The sequence below is a fragment of the Bison bison genome, unplaced genomic scaffold (assembly GCF_000754665.1).
Source record: "Bison bison bison isolate TAMUID 2011002044 unplaced genomic scaffold, Bison_UMD1.0 scf7180017864263, whole genome shotgun sequence".
Taxonomy (NCBI): domain Eukaryota; kingdom Metazoa; phylum Chordata; class Mammalia; order Artiodactyla; family Bovidae; genus Bison; species Bison bison.
This window is the reverse complement of record NW_011494835.1, coordinates 4226517-4247172: the sequence shown is the minus strand read 5'-3', so window position 1 is coordinate 4247172 and position 20656 is coordinate 4226517. Positions and strand designations below refer to the sequence as shown.

General features: G+C 39.8%; 1 protein-coding gene across 1 annotated transcript in view; it reads right to left on the bottom strand.

Annotated features, from left to right (window-relative positions):
- The window catches only part of MANBA (mannosidase, beta A, lysosomal), a 126051-nt gene that overhangs the window by 85931 nt on the left and 19464 nt on the right, over nucleotides 1-20656 (bottom strand). Inside the window, exons 5-7 of the mRNA XM_010848280.1 lie at nucleotides 18906-19029; nucleotides 7971-8146; nucleotides 6797-6907 (exon numbers count right to left, since the gene is read on the bottom strand). Of these exons, the coding sequence (XP_010846582.1) occupies nucleotides 6797-6907; nucleotides 7971-8146; nucleotides 18906-19029 (411 nt within the window). The remainder of the gene's footprint in view (nucleotides 1-6796; nucleotides 6908-7970; nucleotides 8147-18905; nucleotides 19030-20656) is intronic.

Genomic DNA, 20656 nt, shown 5'->3' with positions numbered 1-20656 from the left:
TAGTGATACACTAATTCAAACTTACTGCTATGGGGGAAAAACACCATTTAATGAGACATGAAGACAAAGCACAAACCTGACTAAGGAGACACACGCTGTGGACCACAGCAGTGCTGTGACCAGAGCAAGTGGGGGGACAGGGGAGGGGAGATGGATGGGTAAACTACAGCGTTGGGGGTAGGAGGCTGGGGTCTGGATTGATGATGACTAAGCAGACAGCAGGATGAGACAGGAAATCAAAACCAATGATGAAAGCAGACACACCGTCAGAGAACTCCAACAGCAAGGAAAACATACAGAACTGTTCTTTTACAAATACTCGGCAAGAAATCAAGCAGGAAACCACAGAGAAATCGTCAAAGAATTTTAAATATCAACTAATTAGCCAATGATGCAAATTATAAAAACAGTGTGTCAAAAGACCACTTAAAACCCTTCAAAAATCTCCAATGTCCTCAGGACAGTTCAATTCCTTCACATGGCTTACTAGGCTCCATGGACTCTTGCCCGAGCCTATCTTTATAATATCATCCTATTCTACCTCACACTCAAACACAGCCACACGGAAATTCCTTTCACCTCCGCAAACACACAATATTCCTCCAAGACCCTGGCTTTGACACACTCTTGCCCTCTGCCTCTTTGCTGTACTGCAGGGTTGAATTCTATTGATCCCTCAGGGCACAGATCACCTGCTTTGCAAATCTGCCCAGGGTGGCCCTGCCCTGTGCTCACAGAGTGCTCTCTATTTCTCTAGAGTGCTTATCATACTTTATTGCAATTGCTTGTCTAAATATTTAATTTCCCAGCTGAATTATTAGTTTTACTAAAATCTCAGAAAGAAATGGACAGGGTGTCTTATTCACTGCTCTATCATCAGAGTCTATCAAAGTGGCAGGAACACAGTAGATGATACCTAAGTATTGAGTAAATGAATGAGCTTCAAAAATACTCTACAGCAGCCCCCGTGAACAGGCACATTGCACAAACATGCATTAACAAGAGGAGTGAGGCAATACGTATTCCTTTACTTCTGTAGCTCATCAATTGAAAGAGCGGCATCTTTATATCAATAAACAATAATGCAACCCTATTAGCCTGAATTGAAATAGACTTATATCCAACACACACAACAACTCAGAAGTTCCTTTTCTTTTTCTTTGGTAAGGTGGAAGGACTCATTCTTTTCTACCCTTTCATAAAGATAACTCACAAGAAACTCAACATGGGAGAGTACACATGTCTTCTGTTAAGACAGTTAGAATGAGGGGAAAGTCTTGGCTCTTCAGGTAGATATTATGGACACACACGCATACAGTGCCTTAGAAAACACAGAGCACAACTAAACAATCAAAAACAGAAAAGGAGCTCCTCAAGGGTAGAGCTCCGAACTGAGCTTGGTGTCTGGCCCACAGAAGAGGTAAAACCAAATGGGAGGTGACACCAGAGGACAACCACAGCCGGTGCCAGGCGCAAACGCCAAAGGCTGACGTCAGGGGAAAGAGGAAATCTATGGAAGTAATTAACACTACTTACTATACGCTATCCCAAGCCACACTGAAGTTACCTCATCTTTACTGTCCCCAGCATACATGCATGGAAATGGTATTTGAAGGACAATAAGGAGTCTGAAGCTAGTAAATACCAAGCAATCCTGAGTCCTGGCAGGACCTAGTCATTTCTTTAGACTAAAGTCAAATTGTGTCCTTCAGTATCCTCTATCTGAGGTTACTATATGACTTATTTAAAGATTTAGAGGCAAAATACATGGTTAGACCTTCAGAGGAAAACACTTTTATTGCATTTTTTATTTATTTATTTTTAATTGAAGGATAATTGCTTTACAATATTGGTTCGATCTCTGCCATACGTCAGTATGAATTAGCCATAGGTGCATTTTGCTTTAAATTCCCGTCCCAGGTATATATGGAGCAGGGGAGGATTGGTCCTTCTCGAGAGGTACTTCGACAGCATTACTTTAAAGTGCAAGGGCTGTTTTTCCCCACTGTCTTCTCTAGACAGCTCCACTCCCAATCTTGACTCAACTTTTGAATGTTTAAAGTAACATGAAAAAATACGCAGTTTTATGCCTAATGACTAAGAAGTTTTAATCCCAAAGCAGAACTGAAACATGTTGTTTTGGAGGAGGGATCCTGAAGTTCACCTATCACTTTGCCAGTCAGCATCAGAGAGCTTTCCTTTGCAATCGAAGATGGAGAAGCTTTATACAGTCAGCAAAAACAAGACCAGGAGTTGACTGTGGCTCAGATCATGAACTCCTTACTGCAAAATTCAAACTTATATTGAAAAAAGTAGGGAAAACCAATAGGCCATTAAGGTATGACCTAGGTCAAGTCCCTTATGATTATACAGTGGAAGTGACAAACAGATTCAAGGCATTAGATCTGATTGATAAAGTGCCTGAAGAACTCTGGATGGAGGTTTGTGACATTGTACCAGAGGAAGTGATCAAAACCATCCCCAAGAAAAAGAAATGCAAAGAGGCAAATGGCTGTCTGAGTAAGCGTTAAAAATAGCTGAGAAAAGAAGAGAAGCTTTCTTTCTTGATTCCAGGTAAAAAGGAAAGATATACCCACTTGAATGCAGAGTTCCAAAGAATAGCAAGGAGAGATAAGAAAGCCTTCTTCAGTGATCAATGCAAAGAAACAGGGGAAAACAATAGAAGGGGAAAGACTAGAGACCTCTTCAAGAAAATTAGAGCTACCAAGGGAACATTTTATGTAAAGATGGGTACAATAAAGGACAGATACGGTAAGGACCTACAGGAAGCAGAAGATATTAAGAAGAGGTGGCAAGAATTCAAAGAAGAACTAAACAAAACAGATATTAATGACCCAGATAACTACAATGGTGTGATCACTCACCGTGAGCCAGACATCCTGGACTGTGAAATCAAATGTGCCTTAGAAAGCATCACTATGAACAAAGCTAGTGGAGGTGATGGAATTCCAGTTGAGCTCTTTCAAATCCTAAAAGATGATGCTGTGAAAGTGCTGCACTCAATATGCCAGCAAATTTGGAAAACTCAACAGTGGCCACAAGACTGGAAAAGGTCAGTTTTCATTTCAATTGCAAAGAAAAGCAATGCCAAAGAATGTTCAAATTACTACACAATTGCACTCATTTCACATGCTAGCAAAATAATGCTCAAAATTCTCCAAGTGAGGCTTCAACCGTAGGTGAACCATGAACTTCCAAATGTTCAAGGTGGGTTTAGAAAAGGCAGAGGAACCAGAGATCAAATTGCCAACATCCACTGGATCATCAAAAAAGCAAAAGAATTCCAGAAAAAAATCTACTCTGCTTCATTGACTACACTAAAGCCTTTGACTGTGTGGATCACAACAAACTGTGGAAAACTCTTAGAGAGATGCAATACCAGACCACCTTACCTGACTCCTGAGAAACCTGTATGCAGGTCAAGAAGCAACACTTAGAACCAGACATGGAACAACAGACTGGTTCCAAATTGGGAGAGGAGGAGGTCAAGGCTTTATACTGTCACCCTGCTTATTTAACTTATATGCAGAGTACGTCATGTGAAATGCTGGACTGGATGAAGCACAAGCTGGAATCAAGATTGCAGAGAGAAATATCAATAACCTCAGATATGCAGATGTCACCACCTTAATGGCAGAAAGTATAGAGGAACTAAAGAGCCTCTTGATGAGGATAAAAGAGGAGAGTGAAAAAGTTGGCTTAAAACTCAACATTCAAAAGACTAAGATCATGGCATCCAGTCCCATCACTTCGTGGCAAATAGATGGGGAAACAATGGAAACAGTGAGAGACTTTACTTTTTTGGGCTCCAAAATCACTGCAGATGTTGACTGCAGCCATGAAATTGTAAGCCTCTTGGAAGAAAAGCTATAACAAATCTATACAGCATATTAAAAGGCAGAGACCTTACTTTGCTGACAAAGGTCCATATGGTCAACACTATGCTTTTCCAGTGGTCATGCATGGATGTGAGAGTTGGACTATAAAGAAGGCTGAACACCGAAGAATTTATGCTTTTAAACTGTGGTGTTGCAGAAGACTCTTGAGAGTCCCTTGGATTGCAAAGAGATCAAACCCAGTCAATCCTAAAGGAAATCAGTTCTGAACATTCATTGGAAGGACTGATGTTGAAGCTAAAGCTCCAATACACTGGCTACCCGATGTGAAGATCTGACTCATTGGAAAAGACCACGATGCTGAGAAATATTGAAGGCAGGAGGAGAAGGGGATGACAGAGGATGAGATGGTTGGATGGCATCACTGACTCAATGGACATGAGTCTGAGCAAGGTCTGGGAAAGGGTGAAGGACAGGGAATCCTGGCATGGGGTTGCCAACAGTCAGACATGACTGAGCAACTGAAAAGCTCAGAGAGGCCTGAGGATACAAAGCACACCGTGAGATGGGGGTGGACTGATGAAACTACATTTGACGGTCAGAAGTTTAATCTCCTCCTGCCACTAGACTCTTTGAATGATAACAACCAGTTTTATATTCCCCAGACACAAGACTGGAGAATGTCCTCACTGGCAAAGCTAAACACACAGATACAGACACACACACACACGGAAGATCTATAGCTATACACGCGTGGGCATCACCATATGATAAAGCTGATTTCCACCTGAATACTGAACACTGAGGCTCATACAGGTCTTCTCGTCTGCATTTTTGTGATTTAATCTTCAGAATGAATCCATGTCAAGAATAACTGACACTCCAGAAAAGTCTCTAATATAAAAGAGCCTAAAACAAGTAAAGAAATAAAGGAATGTGGAAAACAAAAATGCAAAGAGAACTTCAAAACTAATAATTAAAATTCTCAGAGAAATAAGATACTATAACCATGAAATATAAATATGGTGCATTTTTTAAATATCAAAACTTTGTAGAAATTTTTAAAGTGATAACAAAATATATGTAATTTTAAAATTTAAGATAATCCTACTGCATAGCACAGGGAACTCTGCTCAACATTATGTGGCAGCATGGATGGAAGGGGAGTTGGGGGGAGAGTGAATACATGTATATGTATGGTTGAGTCCGTCTGCGGTCTACCTAAAATTATCACAACACTGGTAATCAGCTATACTCCAACATAAAATGAGAAGTTTTAAAAAATTAAGATAAAATCAAGTAAATTTCCCAGAACACAGACTAAGACAAGATGGGATAAAGAAGGGGTTATCTAAGAATATTTCTCACTCTAGGAGGTCCATTCTGATTAATAGCTGTACCAGAAAAATAAAACAAAACCAAACTGAGTTTCAGGATCAGAAGAGCCCACAAGACAACCAGCACAACAAAAACAAAAATCCTCTCATTTTCGAATTTTCAAATATTAGATGATGAAAGATAACAAAATCCTAAAAGCTTCCAGAAGTAAACACAAACAGATCTATATAAGAAAACAGAAATTAGAATGTAATTACACTTTAGCTACAACACACTCTCAGGACTCTACTGAAGAAAGTGTTTTAACAAAAGTGGAGAGTCAAAAAAAAAAAGAGAGAAAGAAACATGGGTCCAAAGAATCAGGATTCTATTTTCAATCCAAGAGAAAGATGAAGGAAATACTCAGAACTCCTAGAAGACAGATTAAGGGAATTTCTAGAATGATAATAAAAGGAAGTTGCAGTTAAATAGAAGGTCTAGACAGTAAACAAATAAGATCAGGGAGACGAGAAAATGGCCCTAGGAGACAGAGTTTCAAAATATAACAAAAATTTTTTTTTAAAAATGCAATAATAAGCAACAAATAGATTACCAGGTGAGTGTGACTAAATTTAAAAGGTATATTCGAGAGTTTGTATATGATTTAAAGGAAGTAAAAAATGAAAAAAAAAACTGGAAACATGAGGCAATTATTAACTGTAAGGAAAACAGAAAATTGCACAAGAAAGAAAATAAAATTTTAGGACACCATGTGGTTCAAGTTTGAAGAGCATTTTCATAACATAACAGTATAAACACTGAAAACTGAGCTAACTAATGGCCATATGACTACAGTGGGAGGGAGAGAGAGGCAAGATGGATATATTGGGGGCCAAGGGGGGGTCATCAGAGAGAATCATGTAGGTTCCTCATCCTCTAGGTCTGAAGTCCATAGATAACATACAAACCTGAAAAATTAGGAAATACTGGTAGAAGCAGGTTATTTTAGGAAATAAAAGTAATCAGCAGAATATACAAGTAAAAGTTAAAAATTACTGATTCTGAGGAGTAGAAAACAGAAATAGAAAGGGTTGGATGGACAAGGGATTCTATTTTTTCATATGAAACTTGTAGTAATATTTGAGCTGTAAAATTATATATGCCTTCCCTGTGACTCAGCAATAAAGAACCCACCTGCCAATGCAGGAGACATGGGTTCGATCCCTGGGTCAGGAAGATCCCCTGGAAAAAGAAATGGCAACCCACTCCAGTATTCTTGCCTGGAGAATATCATGGACAGAGGAGCCTGGTGGGCTACAGTCCACGGGGTTGCACTGACTAAATAACAACAACAAAATTACATATATCTATTATGTTGGCATAAAGCACAATTTAAAGCATAGTAGAATATAAATAAAATAATGTGCAATGTCTGGCCCATTAAAAAGATAAATACACACATATTAGAAGCTTTTAAATCCATATGACTATTACTAGCAACTATCTCCAAGTGGTGGGGTTACAGAAGTTTTGTTGTTTTCTTCTATTTCTATAAAGATCTGTATTGCTATTTTAACAAAAAATATACTTTGTTCACAAAATATCTTAAAGTATTTGCTTACCTTAGCTGATTTTTCAAAACGTAAGCCTCCATCCAGCTCAAAAATAACGCTCATGTTGTACCCAGTCTGGTTTCCATGTCCATGAGGCCACCAAGTTTCTACAATAATAGCCTTTTAAAAAATAATATTAACTTCGTCTAAGTAATCTGTGGCAAATTTTCAGCAAAATAATACAGTAATTCAAAGCATCACAGCAACTTCTTATAGTCAAGCACAGAGCAATATCAATCTCCCTCCCTGTTTCATGTCAAATTATACCAATACATAGATAATATTAAAAAAAACACGACATGCTGGGAGTTTAGCACGGATTAATTTATATCAAAAGGGAAAAGAAAGAACAAAAAGAACAAAATAATGTGGACATTCAGAAAAACAAGTCTTCCCATTCCAACACTCAGTTCAGTTCAGTTGCTCAGTCATGTCTGACTCTTTGCGACCCCATGAACTGCAGCACGCCAGGCCTCCCTGTCCATCACCAACTCCCGGAGTTCACCCAAACTCATGTCCATTGAGTCGGTGATGCCATCCAACCATCTCATCCTCATTCCAACACTCAGTTGACATTTATTCTACATTCTTAACATTTAGAATTGAACTTTGAGGTGAACTCTTCTTTCAAGCCCAGAACTAGAAAAGTGTTTTGAGTTCTTACTTTATCTGAACAGTTACTGAATGCTGATTTGCTCCATCCTTTTCAGCTCACAATTGTCAATTGCAAGAAAAGAAAAGGAAAAAGAGAAAGTAAAATCCCGTCCACTTCTACTCATGAAAGATTATAAGTTGAGAATTAGAATTCTGTATTCAGAATAAGCACCAATATTCAAAATAGTTTACCAGTATCAAAAATAATCACAGCATTCAAATATGATGCTTAGGATGCATTTTGGATTTAGGATACTGCAAATACTGCAGAAAAATTAAAGTATAACACACCTGACTTCTTGAGAGGAGAGGATGCCAAATTAATCACATAACCTCCATTTTATTAATCTTAAAATTGGAAGAAATCATTCCTTAGCTAGCACACACAAAAAATATATAACAGGTTAAAAGTAAAGGAGAAAATGGAAAAGGCACATTTTCCTTAATATTCAGTTCCTTTTTTCTAAGCATTTCTTTTGAACAATATGGCTTTCCATCTTGTAGCCTCTCAGAAAGTGCTGGCATTCACCTTGTCGATTTTCACAAAGAGCTCAACAGTCCTTTCCCCATGTTGAAGTTCAATGTTGTTTGTCTGCTGTATGTTTAGTTCAGGGATGGCTACAATTGCTTCACCAGAAACCAGCTTTGAACTGACAACATCAAAAGACGACTCTATTTTAAGATTCCATGTCTTCATATAGTTATCTACGGTATAAAAAGAAAAAAATATATATATTATGTAGAATTCATTGAAAAAAGACCACAGCAGCTTTTAAACTGTAAGTGCTCCACAAATGCAATCATGATCAAGAGTTCAGTGAAAACTGTTTTAATGTTTAATCCTTCATTCTAAAGAAGAATAACCAAAGTTATATTTTTTGTATATACTTCTACTCAAAACTATTACAATTGTAAATCACAAAAACTTTATAAACAGGGCATAAATAGAAAATTATAAGTGAATAGATAGTATATGTCTTTCAAGATTGATAAACTCTTGCTTGTTCCTTTTTATAAAGTAAAAATACTAAGGGTTTTTAAGCCATATAATAAACTATAAACTTAGTTGTATTAGAATTAATCAGATGTGCAAAAAATAAAGATGTGTTTTAAATGTAGATTATTAATCCAAGAAATAGAACCATCTATATGCCATGTACTTTGCTGAGTGATAGGACTTAAGTAGCGACCAGGGTAAACAAACACGGCCCCTGCACCTATGAGCTAAGAGAATAATGGGCTATGGACAAGAACAAAAGTGTGATGATACAACAACAGGGGAACTAAAAGGTTATTCAGAAAAGTATTCATATTCCCTTTACCGCATTTTAATCATTTTTAAATGGAAGCACACACTCCAATCTGATCCAAAGCTATTTATCTTCTAAAATATCCCTAAATCTTTGACACCTGCCTCACCTTTAGCTCCTAATCATATTGCCTCTGGCTTCCCTTGTGTGCGTACTAAGTCACATCAGTCATGTCTGACTCTGTGCAACCCTATGGACTGTAGCCCGCCAGGCTCCTCTGTCCATGGGATTCTCTAGACAAGAATAGTGGAGTGGGTTGTCATGCCCTTCTCCAGGGGATCTTCCCAACCCAGGGATTAAACCCACATCTCTTACATCTCCTTCAGTGGCAGGCATGTTCTTTACCACTAGTGCCACCTGGGAAGCCCTTACTATCTCTTATTTCAAGAAATGACAACATTTACCAAGAACATACTATGACCTAGGCATTGCATTATGCCCCCAACATGCATTAACTTATTTACGCATTGCACCATTACTATAAGGTAAATTCCACTATTATCATGTTATAAATGAGAAACCCGATTCAGAGAAGTTAAATAACTTACCCAAGGTCCCACAGCTAGTAAGCAGCACAACTTGGATGTGAACCAAGACAGTCTAAAACTAGAGACTGTACACTTAACCTTTAAATGTGGCCACTCTCACCCAAATAATTTCACCCAAACCATATCTTAGTGGTGTTCAGGATTTTTACGGTGGGGAGAGGGTTTTATTATACAGGAGAACATGATGGCAAGCTATGCCAGACATCAAATATGTCCTCTGGCTGAGTCTTTGACCAAAACAGCACATATTTGCAAAACTGTTGCAGTGTGCTGACAGATCACCTAGCCTACTTTCTGATGTGTTTGGTTTCTCTAGACCACAGGCTGCCAAACTACGGTCTGTGGGCCAAACCTGTACCACCTCCTGTTTCTACAGATAAAATTCCATTGGAACACAGCTGCTATGGGTTGAATTGTATCACTTCTCCCACCCAAACTCCATGTGTTGAAGCTCTAACCCCTAATGTGATTCTATCTGGAGACAGGGTCTTTCAGGAGATAATTATGTTAAATGAGTTCATAAGGGTGGGGGTTCTATTCTGATAGGATGGTAGCCTTACAAGAGGAGAAAAAGAGCAATTTCTCTCTCCCTCTCCCTCCCTCCCTCCCCTTCCCTGCCTCCCCCGCTTCATGTCTCTCACCCCTTCCCTATTTCTGTCTCTCTCTCCCATGTCCCTCTCCCCCTCCATGTCCTTCCCTCCGTGTCTCCCTCTCCCCCTCCATGCCTCTTTGTCTCCATCTCCCTCCCCGTCCATGTCTCTGCCTCCCCCCCCTCTCTCCCTCCATCTCCCTCTCCTCCCCGTCTCTCCTTCCATCTCCCCACTTCTCTCCCCCACCACCACCACATGAGAACATAACTAGGAAGTTTACCATCTACAAGCCAGGGAGCAGGCTCTCACCACAAACCAAATTGGCCAGTACCTTCATCTTGGACTTTCCAGCTTCCAGAACCATGAGAAATCAATTTCTGTGGCTGAAGCTGCCCAGTCTTCAGTATTTTGTTCCAGCAGCCCAGACAGCACCCATGCTCACTGCTCACAAACTGCTCTCAGTTGCCTTCGTGCCACAAAGGCAGAGTTGAGTAAATGCAACAAAGCCCACGTGAACCTAAACACTAAAATATTCCCTACCTGACCCTTTACAGAAAAGCTTGCTGCTCTCTATCCTAAAATATATCCCCCAAAATGCCGTGCTAATCTTTCTTTAACATGTGTAATGACAAAAACTCCCGCCTCCCTTTTTTCAGGCCTTGACTCATAGTGAAGCACAAGCTGTAAGCACAAGAATCTTGGAATCAAGATTGCCAGGAGAAATATCAATAACCTCAGATATGCAGATGACACCACCCTTATGGCAGAAAGCAAAGAGGAACCAAAGGGTCTCTTGATGAAAGTGAAAGAGGAGAGTGAAAAAGCTGGCTTGAAACTCAACATTTAAAAAACTAAGATCATGGCATCTAATCCCATCACTTCATGGCAAATAGATAGGGAAACAATGGAAACAGTGAAAGACAGTACTTTTTTGAGCTCCAAAATTACTGCAGATGGTGACTGCAGCGATGAAATTAAAAGATTGCTTGCTCCTTGGAAGAAAAGCTATGACCAATGTAGACAGCATATTAAAAAGCAGAGACATTACTTCGCCAACAAACGTCCACTGAGTCAAAGCTATGGTTTTTCCAGTGGTCACATATGGATGCGAGAGTTGGACTACAAAGAAGGCTGAATACTGAAGAACTGATGCTTTTGAACTGTGGTGTTGGAGAAGACTCTTGAGAGTCCCTTGGACTGCAAGGAGATCCAACCAGTCCATCCTAAAGGAGATCAGTCCTGAAAGTTCACTGGAAGGACTGATGTTGAAGCTGAAACTCCAATACTTTGGCCACCCCATACGAAAAACTGACCCACTGGAAAAGATCCTGATGCTGGGAAAGACTGAAGGCAGGAGGAGAAGGGGACGACAGAGGATGAGATGGTTGGATGGCATCACCGACTCAATGGACATAAGTTGAGCAAGCTCTGGGAGTTGATGATGGACAGGGAAGCCTGGTGTGCTGCAGTCCATGGGGTCACAAAGAGTCAGACACGACTGAGCGAATGAACTGACCGACTGACTAGGGGAGTCATTCTCTACACTGATCTCAAATCCACTTTTCCTTCAACCTACAGGTTTCAGTTCTGCCCTCTAGGCCTCTCCTACCAACCAATAACCACTAAGGTCAAGCAGGCTCTTCAGCTGTTTCCTATCACTTCTTCAACAGAGAATCTGCTGCTTTTAACTGCCTCCATCTGTAACAGTAACTCCCAAAGGTTACTGGTAAAATTGCCCAGTTCCACTGCTTCTAACACAGAAAGTTCTAAAATAAACCATCACACTTCTGGAGCTCATCCCATTATTTTCCTTGAATGCCACGAAATGAAAAAACTAAGGCTGAGAAATTAAAGACCCAACATGAGGAGTTACGAGCCTATCGTCATTACCAAACCCTACACCAATGCATTTTGCCCTCTCATCTTCCAAATGGAGTACCACCCTTCCCACCAGAAGTCATGGAAAATCTCAGTAGTTTAGGTTCATAAAGCACACTTAAACAATAATTCTCTGTTACTACCCAGTCTCTTCTTTTCACTGGCTAATTTTATAATGTGTAATCTTACATGTAGTTAAGGAATGCTCCCTCTTATAAATCAAGACCCATTTCTAGAACACAGCTTCCTAGCATATCTCTTGTAACTAACAAATTATCCTTCCCTAAAGGATACCTATCACCCCCCGCTCTCCTGAATCTGAATGCAAGATCATTTCAAAACTGGATAAAGTACTAGATGGAATAAAGAAGAAAGGTTAGTACATGATTCAAAATCCCCTCCCAGGTCTCCTTCTCAGTTACATCAAGTTTTGCAATCTTCCTCACCCTGACTAATCAACCCTAGGCCCAAAGAGGACAGGAACTCATCGTCAGAGCAGGATGGAGCCAACATGCCCGCTCTCTACAACCAAGGCATTCCCTGGCCCGCAGCCCCAGCAGTGTCCTAGCAGATGTCCCCGCAGAAGACACTGCAGTTTACAGTTTGCTCCACACGAACTCAACCAGGCAGGCGACCCAGGACACGGCAGAGAACACGGTTCTGGCCATTGAATCATTCTCAAGTTCTTCAAAGGCTGATTCTGTATGAGGTTTCTAAAAACAATGAATCAACCAAATCAGCATGAGTCTGACTTGAACAGGAATTTGCAGAAAGGGTAACCAGCCACACAGCCCAGATTAGTGTGTGCCATTGCTTCATACAAGCAATCTTCAGGACAACTCCAATGCATGCAGTTGTGGCCAATACACTAGCCTTTGAAACTGTTTATGGGATTTCCTTGATGGTCCAGTGGTTAAAAATCCAACTTGCAATGCAGAGAATGTGGGTTCAATCCCTGGTTAGGGAAATAAAATATCATATGCCACAGAGCAACTAAGCCTGTGAACTGCAACTACGGAACCTCTGCGCTCCAGAGCCCACGCGCCACAACTTGAGAGTCCACAACAAAGACCCCCCATGTCGCAACTAAGACCCGATACAGCCAAATAAATATAACTATATATATTCTTAAAAGTCTAAAATGCACCAGCTCCTTTTACACTCCCATGTAGTACACTTTTTTGTCAAGATGTGGTCAGGGGAAAAAGGCTTTATTGCGTTGTCTAAGAGAAAATAAAAAGAAAACAAGTCATGAAAGTAGAAAAATAGGAAGATGGCTGAATTACCTTAATTCAAACAGACAGAGGAATCTAGTGACAGTCCATGGGTCGCAAAGAGTCAGACATGACTGAGCAACTGAACACACACACAAATGCGTCTATAACTACCAGAAAGACACTCTCAGAACTACACCTTAAGCCTTGCTTTAACTGATTGTAATTAAGCCTCAAGTATCAATATCTTCATTTAATCATGCATCTAGCTTCAAAAAACCTGAGTTCTTCCACACATATGCCCTCACTAGGTTATAATGAGTGCTGTAATTTACAAACATGGGGAAAAAATCTGTGAAATGTTAGAGGCAGAGGAAACGTGGTGATCTACTAGTCACTTTGTAGACGTGGTAGCTGAGGCCTTGACTGCAGAATTAGCTCCAAGTCCCTCAGCCAGTGGACAGGACGAGGGCCCAGGGTTCCTGACCCCAGTGCTCTCCATCTTGCATGCCTCTCCCACAGAGGTGCCCTATCAAAGAGAAGCACGCTAGCACGCACGCACGGAACGGAACTGAACAATGAGGAGGAACAAAAGCAAATGTGCTTTTTGCCCTTCTGAGTCCTAAGTCCTAATAGTAAATATGTGACATGTGAAAAAAAGCACTTCAAGGGTGTACAATAGAATGTTAGCCTCTTAATGTGAGAGTCTTTGTAAAAAAAAAAAAAGAAAAAGAAAAAACACTGAAATCTACAAACATAAAGAATGTGTCTGACCCTCCACCAAATGCATAATTACATGGTGCCCAGATCCTCTATTTGTCAGAATACCATCTTTGTAATCTAAACTACATGACAAAGGCATGACACTGGTTATGTGGGCATTTCTGCCGAACAGTGGAAATATACTTCTTGAATAATTACTGTCTGTGAATCTTGACAGGCACTATACATTATACGACAAACACAAAGAGCAAAAATGTTGGGTCTACCCAAAGAAACAAAATATACCCAAAAGGTCAGGGTTAAGAATACAGGATGGCATCTGGGAGGGTTAAGAACCAGTAGGGACATGGAAGCACACTCAGGTTAGCATGGGATGGATCTGCCAACGTTGGTAGATTGCTTATGTAAAATGAAAAACATGCTTAATCTCACTGAGGGGGAAGCTCTTCAAAGATGGCTGCATTCATTAGCCCTGCTGGCTCCTCCCAGCTCCTCTCTCTACCTGTGAGCTGCAGCTTGCGTCTTTCACAGGTGATGCAGAGCTGCAGGGAACAGGTAGTCTTGTGCACCTGAAGGAACAGCAATGACAACAAGCCTCAGAATGTTTAAATTCAGACATAGGATATTTTCCCATCCTTCTGCTGGAATTACAGGACAGACTTCAGTAGCTGCTTTTCAAAGAGCTGTATAGCTTGTATTACCCAAAAAGCAGGCTTGCGTAGTTACAATAGTTGTTTTCCCCTTCTTTGCCAAGCAGCAAGATCTCCTTGCCTACTCAGCAGGACAAAATCCTCAAAGATGAAATCAAGACAAAACAGGCACAAAGCAACATCTTCCCCCACCCCAACACCAAACCAGGATAAACTGGTAAGTTCTAGAGAAGAAAAAAAGCTGACTTACACAACAATAATCAGAGGAGGTTATTCAACAACCTACCTACCCATAAATATATTTTCAAGGCTGAATACTGTCATTTTATGGGTAACGAAAAGTGATTCAAAATGAACGCAAGAAAACGCATGCTTGCATTAAAAATGTATGCAATAAACAAGGCACTAAGCAAGACTGACGGGTTTCTCAGGTTGCTCAGTGGTAAAGAATTCACCTGCCAATTCAGGAGATGTGGGTTTGATCCCTGGGTCAGAAAGATTCACTGGAAAAGGAAATGGCAACCCACGCCAGTATTATTGCCTGAGAAATCCCATGGACAGGGGAGCTTGGCAGGCTATATAGCCCATGGGGTGGCAAAGAGTGGGACACAACTTATGGACTAAAGGACAGCAGAGCAAGATGGACAAATCTTTGCTACACTGTAATATTATATGCTCTGTAGAAAGCTGTAAGCAAAGGGCAGCAATGACCTTCAATACAGGCCTCTGTTAGGCAGACTAGAGCCTAGCTAGGAGCTGGGCCCACTCCTCCAATGCAAAGGCTAGGTCTGCAAGAATGAAGAGATGGGGTGCGTTAGGCTGAGGCAACAAGTAAATGTGGATAGGGTCAGGAAGACAGTGTCTCTGAGGAATGGAAGTGCCCAAGCACAGGTCAAAGACCCAGAGCTCACCTTAGCTCAAGAGGAAGATTTACATGTGGCAAAAAACATCTCTGCACTATTTTTTTCTAACTGTGGTAACAAAAGATTAAACAATGAAGTGTTTCATGAGAACATTATATATTTGGACTTAAAATGTCTACGTAACCTTATGCAAAGTTCATAAAAGTAAACAACCATCCCTCCCTAATAAATTTTAGGGCCTAATATGAACAATTTACATCAGATTACAAATATGAGATGATCAATATATGAATATATGTCTCTGTCTCTCTCACACACACATATATGCATTCAAATAAATATTTTCTAATAAACTTTTAAAGAAAATCATATCAATACATCAGTATCTCTTAAAACCTAAATAAGAGTCTAAGAGACAATGAGAGCAACTCTTGTTTCCCTTTGACCTCAGTGTTTTTTTCAAATACAAATTTGTTTTTATTACCTTAAACATTAAGAATACTTGAAAATCATTTAGGAAGCCGAGGGAAATCAAACAAATGACTAAAGGATATTGAAAAGTGCACTATGATAAAAAGTTAAGAATGTAGAAAGAGACAAATATATATATGTGTATATATATATATGTAAAGAAAATTAATTAATAAAAATTTCAAGTTAATTTTTAAAGTCTAATAGCTTTTTTCTGTCATACTTTATATAATTAAATTGGAGAACTATGGTTGGTCATTTGATCTTTAGGGGTAAGCACACTAATTTTAAATAAAGAAATAAATTGAATATTTGGAAAAGCAAAAAGTTATTTTCTTCTAACCGCAACAGGCAGAAAGCAGAAAGTGCCACAAAGTCAAAGTAGTTTAGCCTTTCATAATAAATTGACTGAAATTACTAGATATTAGATTAGTTTATTTGCTTTCTTCCCTTATTATAGAGACAATCATTATAAGCTCAATATATACATTTATAAGAATTAAATGCAAACTAACTGTAGTATTAGTATACAGAGATTAGCCACTGCTTGCATTAATTTTGATTAACCTCATTTCACACTTCAATTTTAAAAATGAATATGGTATTTGATTTAAATAAAAATAATGTGTATCTACTTTAGATTCTGAATTACTCCTGTTAAAAAATGTTTGGTAACTCTCACAACCCTGCTTTAAAGTGTGTACAAAATAAATGAAAAAGTATCCAAAATATATTAGTTTATTCTCATTTTCTTTTTTTTTTTTTTTCTGCCATTCTCCCAAATCTTCCCACCCTATTTCAGTGATGATTGCTATCTTCCAAATACAAACTGAAAAAAAAAATTCTGGGAAAACTCCTAAAGGAAGTTTCTCTCCTAATGCTTTGTAAGTTTATGCTTCCATTTTCTCTATTACATCAAGCAACCAAATTGAAATCTATTAAATTTATCAAAAATATAAGAATTACTGATTAATATGCATAGGACACATCTTCTGAACTAGAAACATATTTTTCTCTTTTTTAAGTACAAAATATATTGTAGTCATAAGACATCAAAAATGTACTTGATGTGGATAATTAATTAATTACAGTGAGTCTAAATTAAATTTTAAGCATCACTTAAATTGATTTAATTCAAGTAAAATTCATCCTAGTCACTAATGGCTAATAAACTGAACCTTAATGACTCACAATCAGAAAGAAATATTTAGGTTCATATTCAAGCTTTTAAATTAAACTAGAGCAGTGCTCGGAGAAGGCAATGGCACCCCACTCCAGTACTCTTGCCTGGAAAATCCCACGGACAGAGGAGCCTGGTGGGCTACAGTCCATGGGGTCACTACAAGTTGGACACGACTGAGTGACTTCACTTTCACTTTTCACTTTCATGCATTGGAGGAGAAAATGGCAACCCACTCCAGAATTCTTGCCTGGAGAATCCCAGGGATGGGGGAGCCTGGTGGGCTGCCGTCTACGGGGTCGCACAGAGTCGGACACGACTGAAGTGACTTAGCGGCAGCAGCAGCAGAGCAGTGCTACTCAAATTTTTTCAGATATCAGAATACCAGAACTCAGAGCACTTTTTCTAACCACCCAAACGCTGATTAAACTTTAAACTATTGAATAAATAACTTTTGGGGAAATCAGGCCCCTCTCTTACAGTAGGTTTTATTATATATACCTGAGAAAAATTATGGATGGGGGTCAGGGAGAATGAACCATTATGTATTTGATTTTATAGCAAGGCTCAGTTTGGGTTGAGTCTCTGAAGAACAGTTTGAGAAACACTAAACTAGAAAGCTCTAAATAGCCACATTTATATGCGCAATTTACATCAGGGCCTTTAATGCCTTTTTAACATTTAAAAATGCCAGCAGCACCTAATAGCCTCCTCAGTTATCAACCATCTCTGATGTGGTTTCATCTTCTGCCTTCAGAAAACACAGATTTGGCTCCATGTGGAGCAATCTAGGGTCAACGGGCCCTAAAGACACCAGAATTCTTGTATGGACGCATCACATCCTTGCATATAAACGACGTCTAGTTAGGCCTGCAGTGAACTGGACTGAGCATCATGAGCTACCATTTAAAATCCCATTTGCCTCCACCTTCACCCTGACTTCTCTAACTTCTCAAATCTTCTGATCTCTGAATTTCCAAATTACTGGGGTTGCCATCCCGAAGACTGCAACACAATTTAATTTGGTTTGATAATTGCTTATCTCTCCCCTCCACACCACAACCAACTTGCAGTTCTTTTCTAAGCCAAACATACACAGTGCTGAGCAAAGAGCTCAACAAATATTTGACCAGCACTCAACCAATTTGTTGACATCTGTGAGATTTCTGAGGGTTTTTTCAATGCTGTTTCCACAACAAAAAGCAGTGTTCTTTACTGTACCCGAGTTTCTTTAATGCCTTGTTTGCTTTCCAGTTTACTTTCAACTCTTAATGAGGCTGGTATGTCATGGCCTTCAGAGGACAAAATGTGCAGTGATAGAAAGTCAGCCCAGTGATTTAAGCAAACCAAGAACTCAGCACCATGGAGTTCTGAAAGTGACTACAGGGGCAGCAAAAAGGAGTGCAAGCCAGCAGACCCACTCTTTTAAGAAAGAATACATAGCTAGGAAGACAGAGTTCCTTCCTTCATTCTTTCCTTCCCTCCTCACCTCCCTCTCTCCTTCCTTTCTTTCTTCCTCTCATTTTTTTTTTTTTATTTTTCAGAATATATTAAAAGGTAGCTACCCACCCACCTACTTACCTGCTTTATATTGGGTTGGCCACAAAAGTTCATTTGGGTTTTTCCATGGAAAATAAATTTTCATGACAGATCAGTTTGGACATATTTTTCACTTTTCTAAACTTAATGCACCGTAAAAATTTTTTAAAAGTAAGTCTCTGAAAAGTACTCTTGTCCCTCATTAACCACAACAGATTGGTTCCAGGACCTGCTGGAGGTACCAAAATCCACTGATGCTCAAAGTCAGCCCTCCGTATCTGCAGTTCTGAATCATGGATTCAACAGACCTTAGATCATGCAGGACTGTAATATTCATTAAAACAAACTCATTAAAACATATAAGTGGACCTGCACAGTTCAAACCCATGTTGTTCAAGGTCAACTGTATATTTGCATATATTCAAATTATAAAGCCAATGTTTATAATACAGAGGAGGCTCAGAAAAGAAAAACAAAAAATCACAGCTCTTAGCTTACCGTAGATGGGGGTAAACATGAAGTAGTTCAGATGACAAACATTATAGGCTTCAATTCTAACATCTTTCCAGATGCCCTGGGTAGGAAAAGAAGGTCCCCAGTCCCAACCAAAGGAACACTGCATCTGTAATTTCAAGGGAAAAAAAGAAGATAGACTCTAATTACCATGAGACTTAAACATTATGAAAAACCTTTTCCTTTAAAATAGTACGTATGTGTATATTGGTTTGCCAGGGCTGCCGTAACAAAATACCACAAACTGGGTGCCTTAAACAACAGAAATTAAGTTTTGCACATTTCTAGGGGTGAGGAAGTACAAGATCAAGGTGCTGGTAGGTTTGGCTTCCTGGGCTTGCAGACGGCTGCCTTCTCACAGTGCCCTTAGCAGCCTCCTCTGTGACCACACACATACACCCTTAATGTCCAAATTTCCTCTTCTGATAAGCACATCAATGATATGGTGTGTGTTAGTTGCTCAGTTGTGTCCGACTCTTTGCAACCCCACGGATTGTAGCCCACCAGGCTTCTCTGTCCATGGCAAGAATTCTGGAGTGGATTGCCATTCCCTTCTCTAGAGGAACTTCCCAACCCAGGGATCAAACCCTGGTCTCCTGCATGGCAGGCAGATTCTCTACTGTTTGAGCTTCAGGGAATGATACTGGATTAGGACTAATCCTAATGGTCTCATTTAACTTAATCACCTCTTTAAAGTTCTCACTTCCAAACAGGGAGACATTTTGAACTTATTGAGGGTCAGCATTTCAATATATAAATTTGGGGGGTAGGGGCACAGAATTAAGTCCATGATAGTGTGTGTATCCCATTCATGGCATCTAAAATGACCCACAATGCACAGCTCCTGGTATTCACACCCTAGTGTAACCCCTTCCCTTGAGTATGACATGACCTAATGAATCACTTTTAACCAGCAGAATACAGCAGCGATGAGAGCATGTCCAAAAGTAGGTTATAAAAGACTGTACCTTCTGTCTGAGGTGCTCACTCAGCTCTCTCTTGGCCAAGAGGGAAATTGGCTGCCATGCTGCGAGGCAGTTCTGGAAAAGGCCCACATGAGTGAGCCTGGAGGCCGATCTCAGGCCCACCAGTAAGCACATGGTGGAGCTTAGGCAGGCCTCACCCAGGCTTAAAGTGACTGCAGCCCTGGTCCAGAGTTCGTCAGTAACCTCATGAGTGACCTTGAGCCAGAAGTACCCAGCTAAGACACACCTGCATTCCTGACAGAAACTGTGATAACAAATCTTGTTTTAAGCTGATAAATTTTGGAATAATTGTTACATAGCAATAGATAACTTAATACAATAACTAATCGATCAACCTAGGCAACATAGTTAAATTTGGTAGAAAACTTCCAAGACTATAAAATCTAATTATTTACATTTATCCTTCAAAAGCATATTACACTGAAGTAACACAATAGATACTCTTCAAATTTCTTCAAAATATCTCTGAACCTACTATTCAGTTCAGTTCAGTTCAGTCACTCAGTCATGTCTGACTCTTTGTGATCCCATGGACTGCAGCATGCCAGGTCTCCCTGTCCATCACCGACTCCCGGAGCTTACTCAAACTCATGTCCGTCAAGTCGGTGATGCCATCCAACCATCTCATCCTCTGTCGTCCCCTTCTCCTCCTGCCCCCAATCCCTCCCAGCATCAGGGTCTTTTCAAATGAGTCAGCTCTTTGCATCAGGTGGCCAAAGTATTGGAGTCTCAGCTTCAACATCAGTCCTT